We start from the raw sequence: 18,246 nt of genomic DNA on the forward strand, positions 1-18,246 counted from the left end.
TGAAAGGAGCTTACACCCAGAAAGGTATTGAAAATAAATTGAATGAGTGGTTGAGAAATGTATAGGGAGTGAGCTTTTGAAGAGGAAATTGAGCAAAGTTACTGGACCTATTGAATAATTTATTGCCACCCTAACAATTATTTATGTAGCCTTAGCTGGATCTAAAGGTAACATAACATCAGAAAACACATATGATTTTTTAAATGGGAAAGACTAACATTATGTTGTAGGCAAATGTTCTTTGGTTTTTGAGATATCATGGTCCTATCGTGGATCATGTACTCATCAGGTGATCAAAAAATAGCAATGAAGAATAAGTGGCTTTGTTTGTAATAAAAGCTAGGTTGTCTAATAGTGTCAGGAAATCTTGAGCACCTAATGATTGCTCAAAATGTATACTCACTGTTTTAACGTCATCCAAAGTAAAAGGCTTGATAGTTTAACCTACAGTGTCATGAAAATTTGTTTTCTTTTTTCCTGTCTGGCCAATTATTTCAGGAGAGAGTGAACTTTTACTGTATAGATTTACATTGTAAGCAAGTGTAAGCATGCGTAGTACAATCTTTGCTGTAATTATTCAACTCTGCTATTAAAACAACTACAAATAATATGCAAATGAAGGACAGCATCTATATTACAATTACAATTTCATGTGTAGATACTGACATTGGAAATTAATGTTAATTTTCACATGCCATGAAATATGCATTTTCTAAGCATTTACCAAATACAAAAGTACTATATAAAAATCTGCCCAATTGGTCACATTCACAACTCTGTGTTTATACTTCAGTTTAACTGATGCCACTAGACCTTAACATTTCTTTAAGAATGCATGTAAATTTTCTAATTCATGTTCCAAAAATGCAGCCAAATATTCATTCTAGCTAGAGACCCAAAGGCATGTACTAAGAGGAAAAGCAGCTAGAAGGAAGGAGAACAATGTGGGAATAGTTTTACACATGCCATAAATAAGAATAACAGAGAGTGGATAAAGACACAGTTACAACATATCAGTTCCTGTGACCTAATGGTAGCAACCTACTAGACCAGAGCTAACACCTTTTTAAAGTCTCCAGGTCAACTTCCTAGAAAGACCATTTTCTTAATTATGGCCAATCTACTCATTTATTCAGAAAATATAGCTCATATTTTACTCTATTCACGGTTCCAGTGCACTATGCTTAATCAAAATTCATTGACAGGAACCAAAAATGACAAGAGATCCACAGTATGTCAAACTTTAAAAAACTTTTTATTCTTCTCCTGCCAATGTAAATAAATTATGTTGTAGAATTTCTACCCTGGAATTGTGCTTAGGAATATTTCTTCTGGAAGTGTTCATATAGCTGTAGCTGTCAGCTGTATTTGATATCATGATTCCAACTAACACTGAGTTATTTAGTGAGAAGACATTTCCAGATACTAAGTGCTTTAACTTAACTTTAATGCTGAGTATATTTTTTTTTACTGTAGTTAAGAGTAAGAAAATTTAGAGTACATTAGTCCTTCCAAGATTTCAATCTTTTTAAAACTCAGTTTAATGAGCTAGAAGTTAGATTGAATCTGCGTTGTGAATTAAAAATAATTCACAAAATGTATAATTACAAGATTCAGATTAAGAAAAACCTGTAAAGGTTTACAGTGTGTTTTAAAATATCCATAGGAATAGGAGAGAAAAAGAAACAGGATAAAGTGGTTTAAAAAATAGAAAAAGAGTAGCTGGGACATTGGTGACCCACACTTTTACATCCAACACTCAGGAGGCAGAGGCAGGCGAATGTCTATGATGGCAAAGCAATCCTGGTATACAGAGTAAATTCCAGGGCAGCCACAGTTACACAGAGAAATCTTGTCTCAAAAAAAAAAAAAAAAAAAAAAAAAAAAAAAAAAAAAAGGAAGCAAAAGAAATAGAACAATAAAAAAAAAACCACTTATAACCGGGCCTCTACCAGAGGACCACCCTGATTCCCTGCCTGCCTGATATATGACCTCTATCACCAGGCCTCTGCTGGGGGAGAGACCGACTAAAGTGCTTGGACCACACAGAGACATCTAACTCCTGACCCACCTACTCCTACCAGGAGAGAATCTTAGAGAGACTCCACATGTACCCACAGGAAGAAGTGACTGGAAGAGGGCAATACAAGAAAACACTAACAATAGAAAGGCAAGCATAACAGCACCAGAATCTAGGGACTCTACACCAACTAGACCGAACACAAAACACAGATGAAGCAAAAGAGAATGAATTAATAAATAACTTCATGAAAATGATAGAGACCTCAAAGACGATGTTAGAAAATTCCTTAAAGAAATGGAAGAAGAAACTAACAAAAATAGAAAGAAATAGAGGAAAAGACCAAGAAAAAATGCAAGAAGGAAAACCAATAAAAAACAATCAAATAGCTGAAGGAAACAACTCAAACAGTTCAATACTTGAAAACTGAAATAGAGACAATAAAGAAAACCCAAACTGAGGGAATGCTGGAAATAGAAAAACTGGGAAAATGATGAGGAACTACAAATGCAAACATAACCAACAGAATAAAAGAGATCAAAGAGAGAATCTCAGGAGCTGAAGACAAACTAGAGGAAATACGTTCATCAACCAAAGAAAATCTTAACTCCAACAAATCCTTAACACAAAATATCCAAGAAATGTGGGACACCATAAAAAGGCCAAACCTAAGAATAATAGGCAAAGAAGAAGGTGAAGAAGCCCAGCTCAAAGGTTCAGAAAACATATTCGACAAAATCATTGGAGAAAACTTCCCCAATCTGAAGGACATACTTATGAAAGTACAAGAAGCATACCAAACACCAAATAGATGGGAACAAAGAAAAAAGACCCCTCGACACATAATAATCAAAATATCTAACATACAGATTAAAGAAAGAATATTAAGAGCACCAAAGGAAAAAGGCCAGGTAACTTATAAACATAGACCTATCAAAATTACACCTGACTTCTCCATGGAAACTCTCAGGACCAAAAGGTCCTGGATAGATGTTCTGCAAGTATTAAAATCCATGGATGCCAGCCCAGGCTACTATACCCAGCAAAACTCTCACTCATTATAGACAGGAAAAAAAAAAGATTTTTAATGACAAAACCAGATTTTCACAATATGTATTTACAAATCCAGCCCTACAGAAAGTTCGGGAAGTAAAACTCCAACCCAAGGATGTTAACTACACTCACAAAGACATAGGCAATAGATAATCCCACTTCACCAATACTTAAGGAATAAAGCAGGGCAAATATATTCACAATAACACTGCCAACAACAAATCTGAAACAAACAAGAATTAACAATCAGTGGTCCTTCCTTTCCCTCAACATTAATGGTCTTAACTTGCCTATAAAAAGACACAGGCAAACAGAATAAATACAAACACAGAATTCTTTATTGCATGCAAGAAACACATCTAAGCTTCAAAGACAGATACTGGGAAAAGATCTTCCAATCAAATGGACCCAAGAAGCAAGCAGGTATAGCTATTCTTATATCTAACAAGTTATACTTCAAACCAAAATCAATCAAAAGAGATAAAAAAGGTCATTTTGTATTCATCAGAGGAGTAAGCAATCAGCACAAAGTCTCAAATCTGAACATCTCTGCCACAAATATGAAGGCACCCATATTTGTAAAAGAAATGCTACTAAAATTCAAACCTCACATAAAACCTCACCCACTCATACTGGGAGACTTCAAGACCCCACTCTCACCACTAGAGAGGACCACCAGTCAGAAATTAACAAAGAAACAAAAGAACTAACAGAAGTTACGTCCAAATTGGATATAACAGACATGTATAGAATATTCCATCCAAACAGGAAAAAATATACCTTCTTCTCTGCTCCACATGGCACATTCTCTAAAATCGACCACATATTAGGCAACGTAACAAACCTCAACAGATACAAAAAAAAAAAAAATTTCAATAGTCCCTTGTATCTTATCAGACCACTGTGCTTTAAAGTTGGAATTAAATAACAACACAAATCACAGAAAGCCTACAAGCTCAGGGAAACTGAATGGTGTGCAATTGCACCATACCTGGTTCACAGAAGAAATAAAAAAAAAAAAAAACAAATAAAGACTTCTGAGAATTTAATGAGGATGAGGATACAACATATTCCCGAACTTATGGGACACCTTGAAAGTAGTGCTAGGAGGGAAGTTCATTGCACTAAGTGCCCATATGAAGAAAACAGAGGATAGTCACATTAGAGAATTAACAGCACAACTGAAAGCCTTAGAACAAAAAGAAGCATCTCACCCTGGAGGAGTAGATGCCAGGAAATAATCAATTTGAGGGTAAAAATCAATAAAGTAGAAACCAGGATAATAATACAAAAAATCAATGCAACAAAGAGTTGAATGTTTTAAGAAAATCAAAAAGATAGACAAACCTTTATCCAAGCAAAGCAAAAAGCAGAGAGAGAACATGCAAATTAAAAACATCAGAAATGAGGAAATCCAGACAATTTTCAGGTCATACTTTGAAAATCTGTACTCCACAAAATTTGAAAATTCCAAGGAAATGGACAAATTTCTGGATAGGTACCACTTATCAAAATTAAATCAAGAAGAGATAAGCAACTTAAATAAACCTATAACCGCTAATGAAATAGAAGCAGTCATCAAAAGCCTCCCAAATAAAAATGCCCAGAGCCAGATGGCTTCATTGCAGAATTTTACCAGAAATTCAAAGAAGAGCTATTACCAATACTCCTCAAATTGTTCCATACAATAGAAGCAGAAGGTTCATTACCTAACTCATTTTACAAGGCCACAATTACCTTGGTACCCAAGCCACACAAAGACACAACTAAGAAAGAGAACTACAAAACAATATCCCTCATGAACATTGATGTAAACATACTCAATAAAATACAGGCAAATTAAGTCCAAGAAAACATCAGAGAAATCATCACCATGACAAAGTAGGCTTCATCACAGGAATGCAGGAATGGTTCAAACTTTGAAAAGTTACCAGACTGATCCACCATATGAACAAATTGAAAAAGAGAAACCACATGATCATCACATTGGATGCTGAAAAGGCCTTTGACATAATCCAACACTCCTTTATGATAAAGGTCTTGCAGATATCAGGGATAATAGGAACATACCCAAACATAATAAAAGCAATATACAGTAAACCAACAGATAACATTAAACTGAATGGGGAGAAGTTTAAGAGGATTCCTCTAAAATTAAGACCAAGAAAATGCTGCTCACTCTCTCTACATCTCTTTAATATGTTAGTTGAAGATCTAGCAACAGCAATAAGACAACAATGGTAGATCAAGGGGATACAAATTGTGAATGAAGAAGTGAAACTGTCACTCTTTGCACAAGATATGATAGTTTACATAAGGGACACAAGAAACCCTCTACCAGGGAACTCCTACAGCTGACAGACACCTTCAGCAAACTAGCAGGATACAAGAAAAAATTAAAAAAAAAAAAACAAAACAAAAATAAAAACAAACAAACAAAAACGGTAGCCATAGTATATACTGACAACAAAGGATTGAGAAAGAAATCAGAGAAAAATCACCATTAGAATAGCCACAAACAACATAAAGTATCTTGGGGTAACACTTACCAAAACAGTGAAAGACCTATATAGCAAGAACTTTGTGTCTTTAAAGAAAGAAATTAAAGAAGATACCAAAAATGGAAAGCTCTCCCATGCTCTTGAACAGGTAGGATAAACATAGTAAAAATGGCAATCTTGCCAAAAGCAGTCTACAGAGTCAATTCAATCTCTATCAAAATGCCATCACAATTCTTCACTGACCTGGAAAGGATAATAATCAATTTTATATGGAAAAACAAAAGACCCAGGATAGCCAAAACAACCCTGTACAAGAAAGGAACTTCAGGAGAAATCACCATCCCAGACTTCAAGCTCTACTATACACCTATTGTCCTGAAAACACCTTGGTATTGGCACAAAAATAGTCAGGTAGACCTATGGTATTGAATCAAAAAACCTGATATTAACCCACACACATGGTTTTTGACAAAACAGCTCAAAGTATACAATGGGAGAAGGAAAGCATCTTCAACAAATGGTGCTGGTACAACTGGATGATGAATGATGGTAGAACCATGTCTATAGCCATGCACAAACTCAAGTCCATATGGATCAAAGACCACAACCTAAATCTAGCCACATTGAACCTCTTAGCAGAGAAAGTGGGAGGTATCCTTGAACAAATTGTCACAGGAGATGGCTTCCTGAGCATAACTCCAGTAGCATAGACCCTGAGATCGACAATTAGTAAATAGGACTTCCTCAAACTGAGAAGCATGTGTAAGTCAAAGAAAACAGTTGACAAGACCAAATGGCAGCCCACAGGCTGAGAAAAGTTCTTCACCAACCCTAAATCTCACAGAGTGCTGATCGCCAAAATATACCAAAAATCAAGAAACTAGTCACCAAAACACCAAATAACCATATTAAAAAGTGGAGTACAGAACTGAATAGAGAATTCTCAAGAGAGGAAATCAAAAAGGCTGAAAGGCACTTAAGAAAGTGCTCAACATCCTTTGCTGTCAGGGAAATGCAAATCAAAACAACTCTGAGATACCATCTTACTCCTGCCAGAATGGCTAAAATTAGAAACAGCAATGACAACTTATGCTGGAGCGGATATGAAGAAAGGGGAACACTCCTCTACTGCTGTTGGGAGTGGAACTTGTACAGCCATTTTGGAGATCAATATGGGGGGTTCTTCAGGAATATGGGAATCAGTCTACCACAGGACCCAGGACTACCACTCTTAGGCCTATACCCAAATGATCCACATCCATGCAACAAGGACATTTGTTCAACTATGTTCACAGCAGCATTACTTGTAATAACAAGAACTTGGAAGCAACCTAGATGCAACACAAGTGAAAAGTGGATAAAGAAGATGTGGCATATTTACACAATGGAATACTACTCTATGGAAAAAAATACAATGGAATCTTGAAATTTATAGGCAAGTGGATGGGACTAGAAGAAACCATCCTGAGTGAGGTTGCCCAGTTACAAAAAGAGGAACATGGTATGTAGTCACTTTTATATGCATCTTAGACATAGAGCAAAGAATTACTAGCTTATAATTCACACTGTCAGAGCAACTAGGTTACAAGGGGGAATATAAAAGATTCATACAAGGTCCCTCACAGAAGGGGAAAGGAACAAGATCTCCTGAGCATATTGGGAGTGGGGTGGCAGTCAGTTGAGAGAGAGCAAGGAGAAAGAGAAGGGGAGGAGAGGAAAGAATATGGGACTAGGAAGATACAGTCAGGGGAGGACTAGACTAGAAAAGAGAGAGAGAGAGAGAGAGAGAGAGAGAGAGAGAGAGAGAGAGAGAGAGAGAGAGAGAGAGAGAGACCCTAAAAGGGGAAGCCATTACAGGTTTGAAGAGAAACCTGATTCTAGAAAAATGTCCAGAGACCTACAAGACTGACCTCTACTAACAATTTGAGCAACAGTGGTAAGGCTACCATAAATGCCCTTTCCTGATAATGAAACTGATGACTAACTTATCCAAAATCATAGAGCTCTCATGTAGTAGCTGATGGAAGCATAAGTAGACACCCACAGCTAAACACTGAGCAGAACTAGAATCTAGATGCAGAGAGGGAGGAAAAGACCAGGCTACAGAAACTCACAGAGATAGCTGGCCTGAACAATGGGTCCCCAGAATGATACCTGGGAAACCAGCATTGTACCAACTCAGATTCCCTGAATATGGGTCTCAGTTAGAAGGCCTGGGCTGTCTATGGGAGCTCTGACAATGTAACCAGGATGTATCACAAAAGGACTTTTGGAGAATATTCCCTATTGATGGATATTCCTTTAACCTAGAGTCAGGAGGAAGGGCCTAGTCTGTATTCCAAATGACTTGACAGGATGTCTCATGTGTACTATATTTAAAATAGCACCGAATGATTTGTTTATAAATTTCATGTCCCACAATGGCATGTAACTGGCTTAGTAACTGGTCTTTGTTAGCACCCCAGTTCAGTTAAATGCGTTTTTATGACCTTTCCATTAACAGAATATTAAAGCCTTGATTCCAAGGTGCAAACCTACTCGTGTGGCTAGAGATTACTTGGCACATGTTCAGGCATTTAAGTCTCTGTCATAAGGTTCAGGGTTTGCAATTAAAAATGTAATCTTTTTAGCATGAGAAAAAACCCAAAGGCTTGAAGTAGTATGCATTGCATATGATTATAATAGTATTTGGCAGCTATTCATGATGGCACATATTAATTTATGTAAACTGTGTAAACTTGGGGCATTTCCTCATCAGGGACACATGGAAAAAATATAAGCTGTTTCTTGTTCATTAGAGGATGATTTTCCCCTGTGTTTTGTTTTTGTCTTTAAATTGTCATGAATAGAGATTAATGCAAAATACAAGTCTTTTATGACTTTAATTTCCCCCATGCACAGAGTTCATTAAAATTAACATTTTAAACTAGCAAAAATAACTTACTTCACAGGATTATTCTTAGGTTTTGCCTTTTCAACAGCCTGTAAACAGAGAGAAAATTGCAATTAGACAATATTAACAGGCATAATCTTTGCAACTAGTAACCAAAACACTAAACAGTAGAAAGATAACAAATGCTTTCTAGAAACATTAGGAGTGAACTGAAAGAAGCTCCCATGAATAAGCAGTGACATAGTAAACATTTTTCTTCCCCAGAGAATGTATTTACTTGTCCCAGTGCTCAAACTCAGACATGCATTGTCAGAGCACCTGGCAAAGTTCAGTAGGACCCTTGAAAGTGGGCTCTTGAGTGCACAAGGAGATCTTCTCTTCCCTACCATTTACTCTAACTTTACCCAATGTAGGCCTGATTGGATTGAACTGACTACGTTAGAGGGGACTGCAAAACATGGTGGTTCTATGGCAGTGATCATTAGCCTTACCTTTCTTCCCATCACCTAACCACACCTGCCCCATGAAAAGACAAAAAATGTTCATTTCCAAAATTACTTTTAGTAGCAGACATTACAAAAGGGCAATGAATGCCCAAATACTAAGGTCAATATCCTCTCCTGGAACCTTCAGGAAAATACACACCTTATCTCAAAATGCAGAAATTTCTGGGCTTTGTGTCCTGAGTCACCTTAGACATGGAGCCTGGTTATAGTTTATTGCTGAACCCATTGATCTGTGTATAGTGCATTTATCATTCATGAAAAGAGCTAGTGATCTTCACAGTATATTAGAAGAAACAACTCAGATCATCTGTCAACAGCCCTCTTATTTCTCTTTCCCTCTCCATGGGATTTCATCTCCTTCAATTGTTCTGGAATTAAAATGTTGCTAAGCAACACAGCTGGGGTGCTTATGGCAGAATGGCTACAGTCTATCAAACTGTTTAAGCACCTGGAGGGCTTCAGTGATGATTTTTTTCATATATCTGTAGCATAATTATGTAATCAGAACCAAACTTGCATTCTACTAGATTTTCTCAGGCTAACAGAATAACAGTTCATATAGAGAGCAATGAAACAGCTGTTTGACCACATTCAGACTTGTTCACTTTTTAAACAATATCCATTAGAGGACCTTGTTTGTGAATCTTGAAGTTGATAGAGTCTAAGGCAGAAGAACAGTACTGTAATTAGAATACTAAAGCAATCACTTTCAACAGTGCCACTCTCACACTGTACTAGACATCATAGCTAATCATCAATGAGATTCAATATGTTGAACTCCACTATGCTACATCCATGCATTTAATAGCCACATACAGTTCCCAACTTTCAAACATTAGAGTTGGGAAATCTAAGATCCTCTTCTTTATTAAGTCTCATGATCTGTCACTAGATAAACATCTGTTATTATTGAGTAATTACTTTGTCTTGTTAGGGAAAATTTATTTTCTTACCACCTGTACCTGAAATTGAATTTTGACAATTTGTAGAATAAGAAGACAGTTAGGAAGTGAAGCAACAGGTAAAAATGAGAAAACAAGAACTATGTGTCCAGGTTCTTCAAATCACCTCTCATGTATATCTAGAGCATGTGAGATAATGCCTATGTAATCAACATAGATAAAAGCAGTTAACCCTGTTCACCATGTATTCTTCCAGGTCAGAAAGATAAAGGAAGAGAAAGATGCTGGCAAGAGGTGCAAGGTTGACCATTGACCTTTCCTATAGTACTGACACTTGGTCCACATAGGCATTCAAATTCCCCTTTGCTGTAGATTACCTCCCCCTCCTTTCTCCTCCCCTCTCCCCTGTTCCCTTTACTTTGTTTTCCTCCCCCCCCCCTCTCTCTCTCATCCTAGCTGTTTTCCTCCCCTCTCTGTCACACCTCCCTTCCCCTCCTTCCTCCTGCTGTCTCCAGTTTTCTCCTCTCAAGTCTGTCTGGTTAGGAATAAGTATGGTAGTCAGTTGAAAATGAATCACTATGGAAGACATATCAACTCAATTTTTACAATTAAAATGCAAGTAAGGCTGTTCTAGAAGCTGTACATTATCCCCATGTAGCAGGCACTGTTCTAGTAGTTCCTCTTGTGAGCATGGCAGTGGCAGAAAATGTAGAAGAAATCAAACTGACATTGCTAAACCCAGATTTAATTGAGACAGACTTTTTGAAAATGTCGTCTCTATCTTATTTTACAATTGTCAATTATACACAGTTATTTTTCTGTGATGAGAAGCCTTATCCTGTTTCAGGCCAGGTTCTTTGAAACATATGCTATTGTATCCAGCTAGTGTAAGATTATAACTTCATTCAAATTATCTTTTCTACATTGCTTGGTTATCGATTGAAATGTCTATGCTTAGAGGTTCTGTTTTCCTTTAGAAAGGAACTTAGAGTCATTTCAGTGTCTCAGAGTTATATCCAAATATGTTCATGTCATCCTGTGTGACCATCATAGGGAATTTTTAAACTAAATGGTGACAGGTGAGACATGGCTTACAATTTATATTCCCCACATTTGCTGTAATTTGACTTTGTTATAGGCATGCTATGGGGGATTGTAATACTAAGATGTGAAATTAAAATCTAAGCAGATCTTTTGGATTCAAATTACATGTGCCTTTAAGGCATGAAAGAATTACTCTACAAAATTTGTAAGGTGAAAATTTCCTCATTTGAAATGAGCAAATATAAGAAGACACTCTCACATTCCAGATACATGTGGTAGAATGTGAAACATGATGCAAAAGGTAAATTCAAAGGAAATGACAGTGTAATTCACCAAGTATTAAGAAAGTCACAGCCAAATTTAAGTTTAGAAACATGCATTAAGGTAATTTAAATTGACTGGAAAATAAATAGCTGACAGTTAACATTTACATTGCTTTAATTTATAATGTCTGTATTTATCTAACATGGAACATATCTCTTCAAGGAGGATATTCTCATGTAAGGAAACATAATGAAAGAAAATTTTTAAGGATTATGTTGTAGTATGACATGAGAGTTAGTGCATTGTACATAACTGCCCGATCTTTTGACATTGTCATGTATAAATGTACTAGGCTTCATTCATAGCCTCCTTGGAGTATCTGCAGCCCATGGGCCATAGGTTGGACATACATGTTCGTAGAAGTGTAAGGTACTGGAAATGTTAATAAGCTGTATTGTGGTTCTGGATTTTCTACTTATGGTACCAACTCCTAAGCTCTAGTTTGCTCATTTTGAAAATATCAGTGATCATTGTTAGCATTCAACAGCGATGGCTGTGTTCAGAACTTCAGTATGCTAAGGAAACAACATGCACATCATTTGTGAGTGCTTTATAGAAGATACCAGTGTGTTACATTTAATGGTAAGATTGTTTGTGGATTTGCCAAGTAGTGGTCAGGTTCCAGTATTGAACATATACAGTTACTGCAATGAGGATAGGAAATGCTATGATGCTGCTTTCTCCACATCAGAAATAGCTCCGAGGTAAAAATAATGCCCCTGTCTAGAAAACAGTATTAAAAGAAGACTCTGAAATACCAAGGAGACCTTATGAAACAGGTGAGGGTCTTCTACCATTGCATAGCTATGAATCTTGGAGCTTTATAATATAGCACTATGAGAACTGGAGGTAGGAGTATGGGTCACAAGCATGTTTACATACCACTCATATCTCCTTGCCTTTTTCTTCATTTCTGCCCCTCCTCTCTCTAAATGAAGCCTAGGATGATTGATCCTTCTTGTTCATTGAGATACACTCTTCCTGCACAACCCAGTATAGCATCAAACAAGTGATCTTTCTGTTTCTGCCATCCAAATGCTGCAATTACAAGTGTGTGCCACCATCATACATATCTTGCTGAACCCTCATTTTCAAGTTATCCATCCTTCAGAAATCCCTTGTTCTGCAACGTATACTGTAGGGATGCTCTTTATTTCCTCACTAACATTATATGACAAGCATCTTGAAAAAGAACTATATTCCAGGGAGAAGACACTTCTCTTTTTCTAAGGACTCTTTATGAGCTGAGAGATATTTCATTACCATCAGTATACTATCCAGAGTATCCTGTTAAGCAACAAATTTATTTCCCAAAAATGGATGATGTGGATAGGCTCATAGCTGCTTGTTCATTAAAGCTGACTTCTTTAAAAAAATAACTTAAAAAAACTATGAACTTAGTCTTTGTTTTATATAGAGAATCCATATATTGTGCTGAAACTTAAATAGGTGAAGGACCACACTGCATCACAAGAAGCAAATGATAGAGTTCTCATCACAGAAAGGAAAGAAGGAAGGAAGGAAGGAAAGAAGGAAGAAAGAAAGGACAGTGAGTGGCTATATACTTAATTCCATCTTATACAGCAATACAACATTTTGAAGAAGAAAATTCTGCGTATAAGCAACTTAGAAAATTTGTTACTCATCTTCTCTATAATGCTAAAGCTTGCCAAGATTCTTTTGGGTAAGTTTGATCCTGTGGTTATAATGAATTTTGTTCTTGTCAATTAATCCATAGAAAATATAGAGAATTGACGGAGAGGGGCTTTTGAAAAGGAAGATCTGAATAGTTACATCCAGACTTATGCATTACCCACCTATGGTTTATAGAAGACAAGTGCAATACTATATATTTCATCTATGTTGAGGTTATTAAAGTAAGCACTCAGATGGCTTGGAGATATTGTGCCAGTGGACTCATTTTTACAAGGATATGTATTCAGGTAATGCTTTTTCTATAAAAACTACAATATTATCAATCATACCTAAAATATTATTTTATTAGTATTTTTGTACATAACTCTTACACTTATATGGTTTTCTCTGCCATTCTAAAGGCATGTATGCCTAAGTTGAATCTTTATGCTTCTTGATAAAAGTGAAAAATTCAATCATTCTGATAATTTCAAATAACTTCACATTAGTCAATGCAGTACTAAGACAGATGATCAATTATTGTATTGATTTTGCTTTTTATTGCCACATATTTCCTTTTATTTTTAACTATTCACATAGTTATGCTGCATGATACAGTTATTCCCAATCTAGTGACATGCATTGGTAAATTTCATTGATTTCCTTAGTTCAGGAAAGAACTCCTCTATTGACAAATGGACTCATCAGCAAAGTATTCAAGTGGCTTCAAATCAATGCCTACAGAACTTGCTAAATCAACTAAAATGGTGTATGCTGAAAGGACACACACACACACGCACACACACACATATATATATGTATATATATATATATATGTTTGTTTGTTTGTTTGTTTTAGAAAGCAGGTTTTCTCTGTGTTGCCTTGGGCATCCTGGAACTGATTCTGTAGGCCAGGCTGCCCTTGAGCTCACAGAAATCAAGTGATGAGTTTGAAGACCTAGTACACCAACACCCAGCATATTCTTAATTATAGTATTTACATGAATTCCACTTCGATAAGTTAAATAAGAAGAGACAATTTATCCTGGAGACTGAGGTTTCAACCAACATTAAGTATACATAGCCAGGAGGAAAGATTAAGACAAAATTTCACTCAACTTGTACAGAACCTGGATTCCTAGCTATATTTCCAATTTTACATTCAAGGACAAGAAGATGTCACTTGTCCTTGTATATTTAGTGGTACCTGGAAGAGTACCCAGAATTCCTACAATACTTACAGGAGGCAGGAATAGAATTTCAGCAGGATAGATTAAGGTAAGTATGTTTTATGTTTAAAAGAACCATATCTTGCATCTAGTAGTCAATAAACATTTACCACAGAAATGAATCAAGGATCGTGGCAGTTTGAGAGGTGTAGCTGTTGAATTCTGGGTATAACAGAGTATCCTGAAGGAATATAGACTCTATAGAGGTTGAAATAAAAAACTCTTGTAGGAGAGATTACTTCTAGGCTCATGTACATGTTGGTCCATCCTACTATTAAAAAGAAATTCTTATTAACATTGCAAAGACAAAGAGCTCTCCCTAATATTTCCAGACCATTTGGTGTCTGAAATTGTTTTCCTTACTCTTCTGTCATTTACTTACAAAATTGATGCTTATTACCTTTCATTGTCCTGTGGTCTCTGCCTTCTTACTGTTCCATTATTTCATTATTCTTATCCTGATTTATTCTTTGCGAGATGAATCTTTTGAGATTCCAATTTGACCACAGTATTCTCCTTATCAGAATCTGGGGTGGAACTGTACCTTAGTACTAAGTATAAGCAAATGCATGAGTTCTATAGATACTGCTGAAGAGCCAAGCAACCAACAAACAAAATATCATAATGTTTCTAGATGCCCATTGTTCAGTAAATCACATCTACCCTGACGCTTTTTTAGGATTCTGCTATGGTTATTGTTGATTGAACAGTGGCCGTGTAGCAAGTCCCACTTGTGTTTTATCTATATTGTTAGTAATATGACAATGAGTTTTTCTTTTTATCCTTTCATTTTTTATTACTTTTTCTTATTTTACATATCAATCGCAGTTCCCTCTTCCTGACAATGAATTTTTCTAGTTCATGTCCAAAGATGTTTGACAATAGGATTCGGAAGTACATGTTTTCATAAATGCTTATTCCCTTATGCTGTCTCCTATGAAGGATAAAAAGTCCTTTCTAAAGGCTATTTGTCAGTTGATGATTTCTTCTAGAGCTTAAGTTTTAGCTATTGTAACTAAGTGGAAAACACACTCTTTTTGAAGAAAAACATGTCTCATCCATAAAAATCACATTTTGACAGTTATTTTCCTCTAAGAAAGTACAGAGACAATAGGAAAGAGCATCTCAGTATGGGTTAGATATTTTCATTTTCCCATTAGAGTAGCCAGTGAAAGTTACTCATTCACTATTCTCTTACTATTTGTGGATTGAAAAACTCAAGTTTTTTCTCCTAACCAATTTGAGTCCTCTTTCCCCTCATACTAAAATAATACTCAAACAATGGCATGTGGTCTTTCCATATAACATAACAGAGACTCTCTCTCCCTATCACAAGTAAGAACAAAACGCACAAATTATTTATAGTAGACAGCAGATACTCGGTGTTTCTTCTTGTCCAAAGTATAAATTAGTGCACTTGCTGCTGATGAAATATCTTTATCATCAGCACACAAGTGTTATCAGAGTACATTATGCTCAGGGTGAAGAGGGTACATCAATTTTTAATCTGCATGCAAATACTGAGTGAATTATACTCAGTTTCCATACTGGCAAAACGGGGCAAATGAAGTGAAATATTTCTTTGTCATTTTCAGCTCCAACATCTTCTATTTTAATATACATATGCATGACTCAGGGCTAAATATGAAATGTGTCTAACTCCATTAGCAAAATAATAAGCTTGAGAAAATTTATTATTTTGTGGTGAAACAGTCTAAAACCTCATTTGGAATATATTTTTGAGATACATTCAGTGTGGTATACATTTGGTAAATCTTCTAAGCCACTTATATTCTGAATGGTTAATGTTACATCTGTAACTATCTGGAATTTGGATAGTTGTTTTGCTTACTTTCAGTATTTATGCTCTTTTTCTTGCTATAAATAGAAAAGTAAACATGGCACCCTAAGAGGGTATGTAAACCTTGTCTTGTGGCTTTTTCAACACAACAATTTAAACATCTTACTTTTTTAAATTTGGAAATATTAATTTAATATTTTACATGTCCATCCCAGTTCCCTCTCCCTCCCTCACTCCCTCACTTTTACCCTCTCTGCCCCATCACATGCACCCTAACCACCCTCCCCTTCCATTCCCCCACCCCCATTCCACATGTAGGCCAATGCCATCCAGGTGGGGTCATGTAGACCTGACAAGTCATTTGAAGTAGGAACTAGGGCTTCTCTCCTGTCTCTGGGTTAAGGCAGTATCACTCCATGGGGGGTGTGATCACAAGGTTCTTTTGTGCACCAGGATGTGTCCTGGTTCCACTGTATGAGGTCCCTTAGATTGCTCAGTCCTTCTGGCTGAGACCCATATTCAGGGGGGTCTGAGTCAGTCCCATGCTGGGGTCCCAGCTATCAGTCTGGGGGCCTGTTAGCTCCTCCTTGTTCAGGTCAGCTTTCTCTATGTGTTTCTGCAACCTGGTCATGTCCTCTCCATCTGCATCTGGGGTCTAGTTCGACTCCGTGTTTAGGTATGGGTGTTTGCTTCTGTTTCCAACAGGTATTAGATGAGGGCTCCATGTATAAGTTAGTTTTTGATCTCACTATCCGGGAAAGGCATTTATGGTAGCCTTTCCACAGATGCTCAAATTGTTAGTTGGCGGCAGCCTTGTAGGTCTCTAGACCTTTCTTTGGGTTCAGTTTTCTCTTCAAACCAATATTGGCTCCCTCTTTTATGTTCTCTCTCTCTCTCTCTCTCTCTCTCTCTCTCTCTCTCTCTCTCTCTCTCTCTCTCTCTCTCTCTCTCTCCTATCTTCTATTCCTAACCAGGCTCAATCTTCCTGGTCGCACATTTTTTCCTTTCCTCCCCCTCGTTTTCTCCTACTTCTCTCTCCATTCGCTGCCACCCACCCACTTCCTCTGAGCTCTGGGGGACTCGTCCCTTCCCGGTTCTGTGAGGGACTTTATATGAATCTCTTAGAATACACCTTGTATCCTAGTTCCTCTGGTGGTGTGGATTATAGGCTGGTGATCCTTTGCTCTAGGTCCAAAATCCATATATGAGCAAGTACATACTATGTTCCTCTTTTTGTGACTGGGTTACATCATTCAGGATGGTTTCTTCAAGTGCCATCCACTTGCCTACGAATTTCAAGATTCCATTATTTTTTTTTCTGCAGAGCAGTATTCCATTGTGTAGATGTGCCACATCTTTTTTTTTTTTTTAACTTCAATCATTGTGTATTTATTCTGAACATCCTTTTCTTTATAACGTTTTTTAAAGACATAAAGGGTGATTTATTTTTGATATTAAAAAGGATGTGTAATTGTTTTTAAAAACAAATATAGATTTGGGACATCTAGGTTGCTTCCAGCTTCCTGCTATTACAAATAATGCTACTATGAACATAGTTGAACAGTTGTCTTTGTTGCATGGATGTGGATCCTTTGGGTATATGCCTAAGATGGGGATTGCTGGGTCCTGTGGTAAACTAATTCCCATTGTCCCCAGGAACCACCATACTGATCTCCAAAATGGCTGTACGAGTTTGCACTCCCACCAGCAGTGGAGGAGTGTCCCCCTTTCTCCATATGCTCTTCAGCATGAGTTTTCATTGGTGTTTATAATTTTTGCCATTCTGGCAGGAGTAAGATGGTATCTTACAGTAGTTTTGATTTGCATTTCCCTGATAGCTAAGGTTGTTGAACACTTTCTTAAGTGCCTTTCAGCTTTTTTGATTTCCTGTATTGAGAATTCTTTCTTCAGTTCTGTACTGCATTTTTTAATAGGGATGTTTGTGTTTTCTTGACTAGTTTCTTGAGTTCTTTGTATATTTTGGAGATCAGCCTTTTGTGGGATATAGGATTGTTGAAAATCTTTTCCCAGTCTGTGGGCTGCCCTTTGGTCTTGTCCACTGTGTCCTTTGCCTTACAGAAGCTTCTAAGTTTGAAGAGGTCCCATTTATTAATTGTTTCTCTCAGTGTCTGTGCCCCTGGAGTTATGTTCAGGAAGCAGTCTCCTATACCAATTTATTCAAGGGTACCTCCTACTTTCTCTTCATAAGAGATTCAGTGTGGCTGGATTGGTGTTGAGGTCTTTGATCCATTTGGACTTGAGTTTTGTGCATGGCGACAGACATGGGTCTATCTGCAGTCTTCTACACACACTCATCCAATTGTGCCAGCACCATTTG

At 36.9% G+C, this 18,246-nt stretch overlaps 1 protein-coding gene across 1 annotated transcript in view; it reads right to left on the bottom strand.

Annotated features, from left to right (window-relative positions):
- The window catches only part of Aff2 (ALF transcription elongation factor 2), a 479,228-nt gene that overhangs the window by 82,158 nt on the left and 378,824 nt on the right, over nucleotides 1–18,246 (bottom strand). Inside the window, exon 8 of the mRNA XM_051179204.1 lies at nucleotides 8,519–8,556. Coding sequence (XP_051035161.1) covers nucleotides 8,519–8,556 — 38 coding nt within the window. The remainder of the gene's footprint in view (nucleotides 1–8,518; nucleotides 8,557–18,246) is intronic.

The sequence above is a fragment of the Phodopus roborovskii genome, unplaced genomic scaffold (genome assembly GCF_943737965.1).
Source record: "Phodopus roborovskii unplaced genomic scaffold, PHOROB, whole genome shotgun sequence".
In the NCBI taxonomy this organism is placed as follows: domain Eukaryota; kingdom Metazoa; phylum Chordata; class Mammalia; order Rodentia; family Cricetidae; genus Phodopus; species Phodopus roborovskii.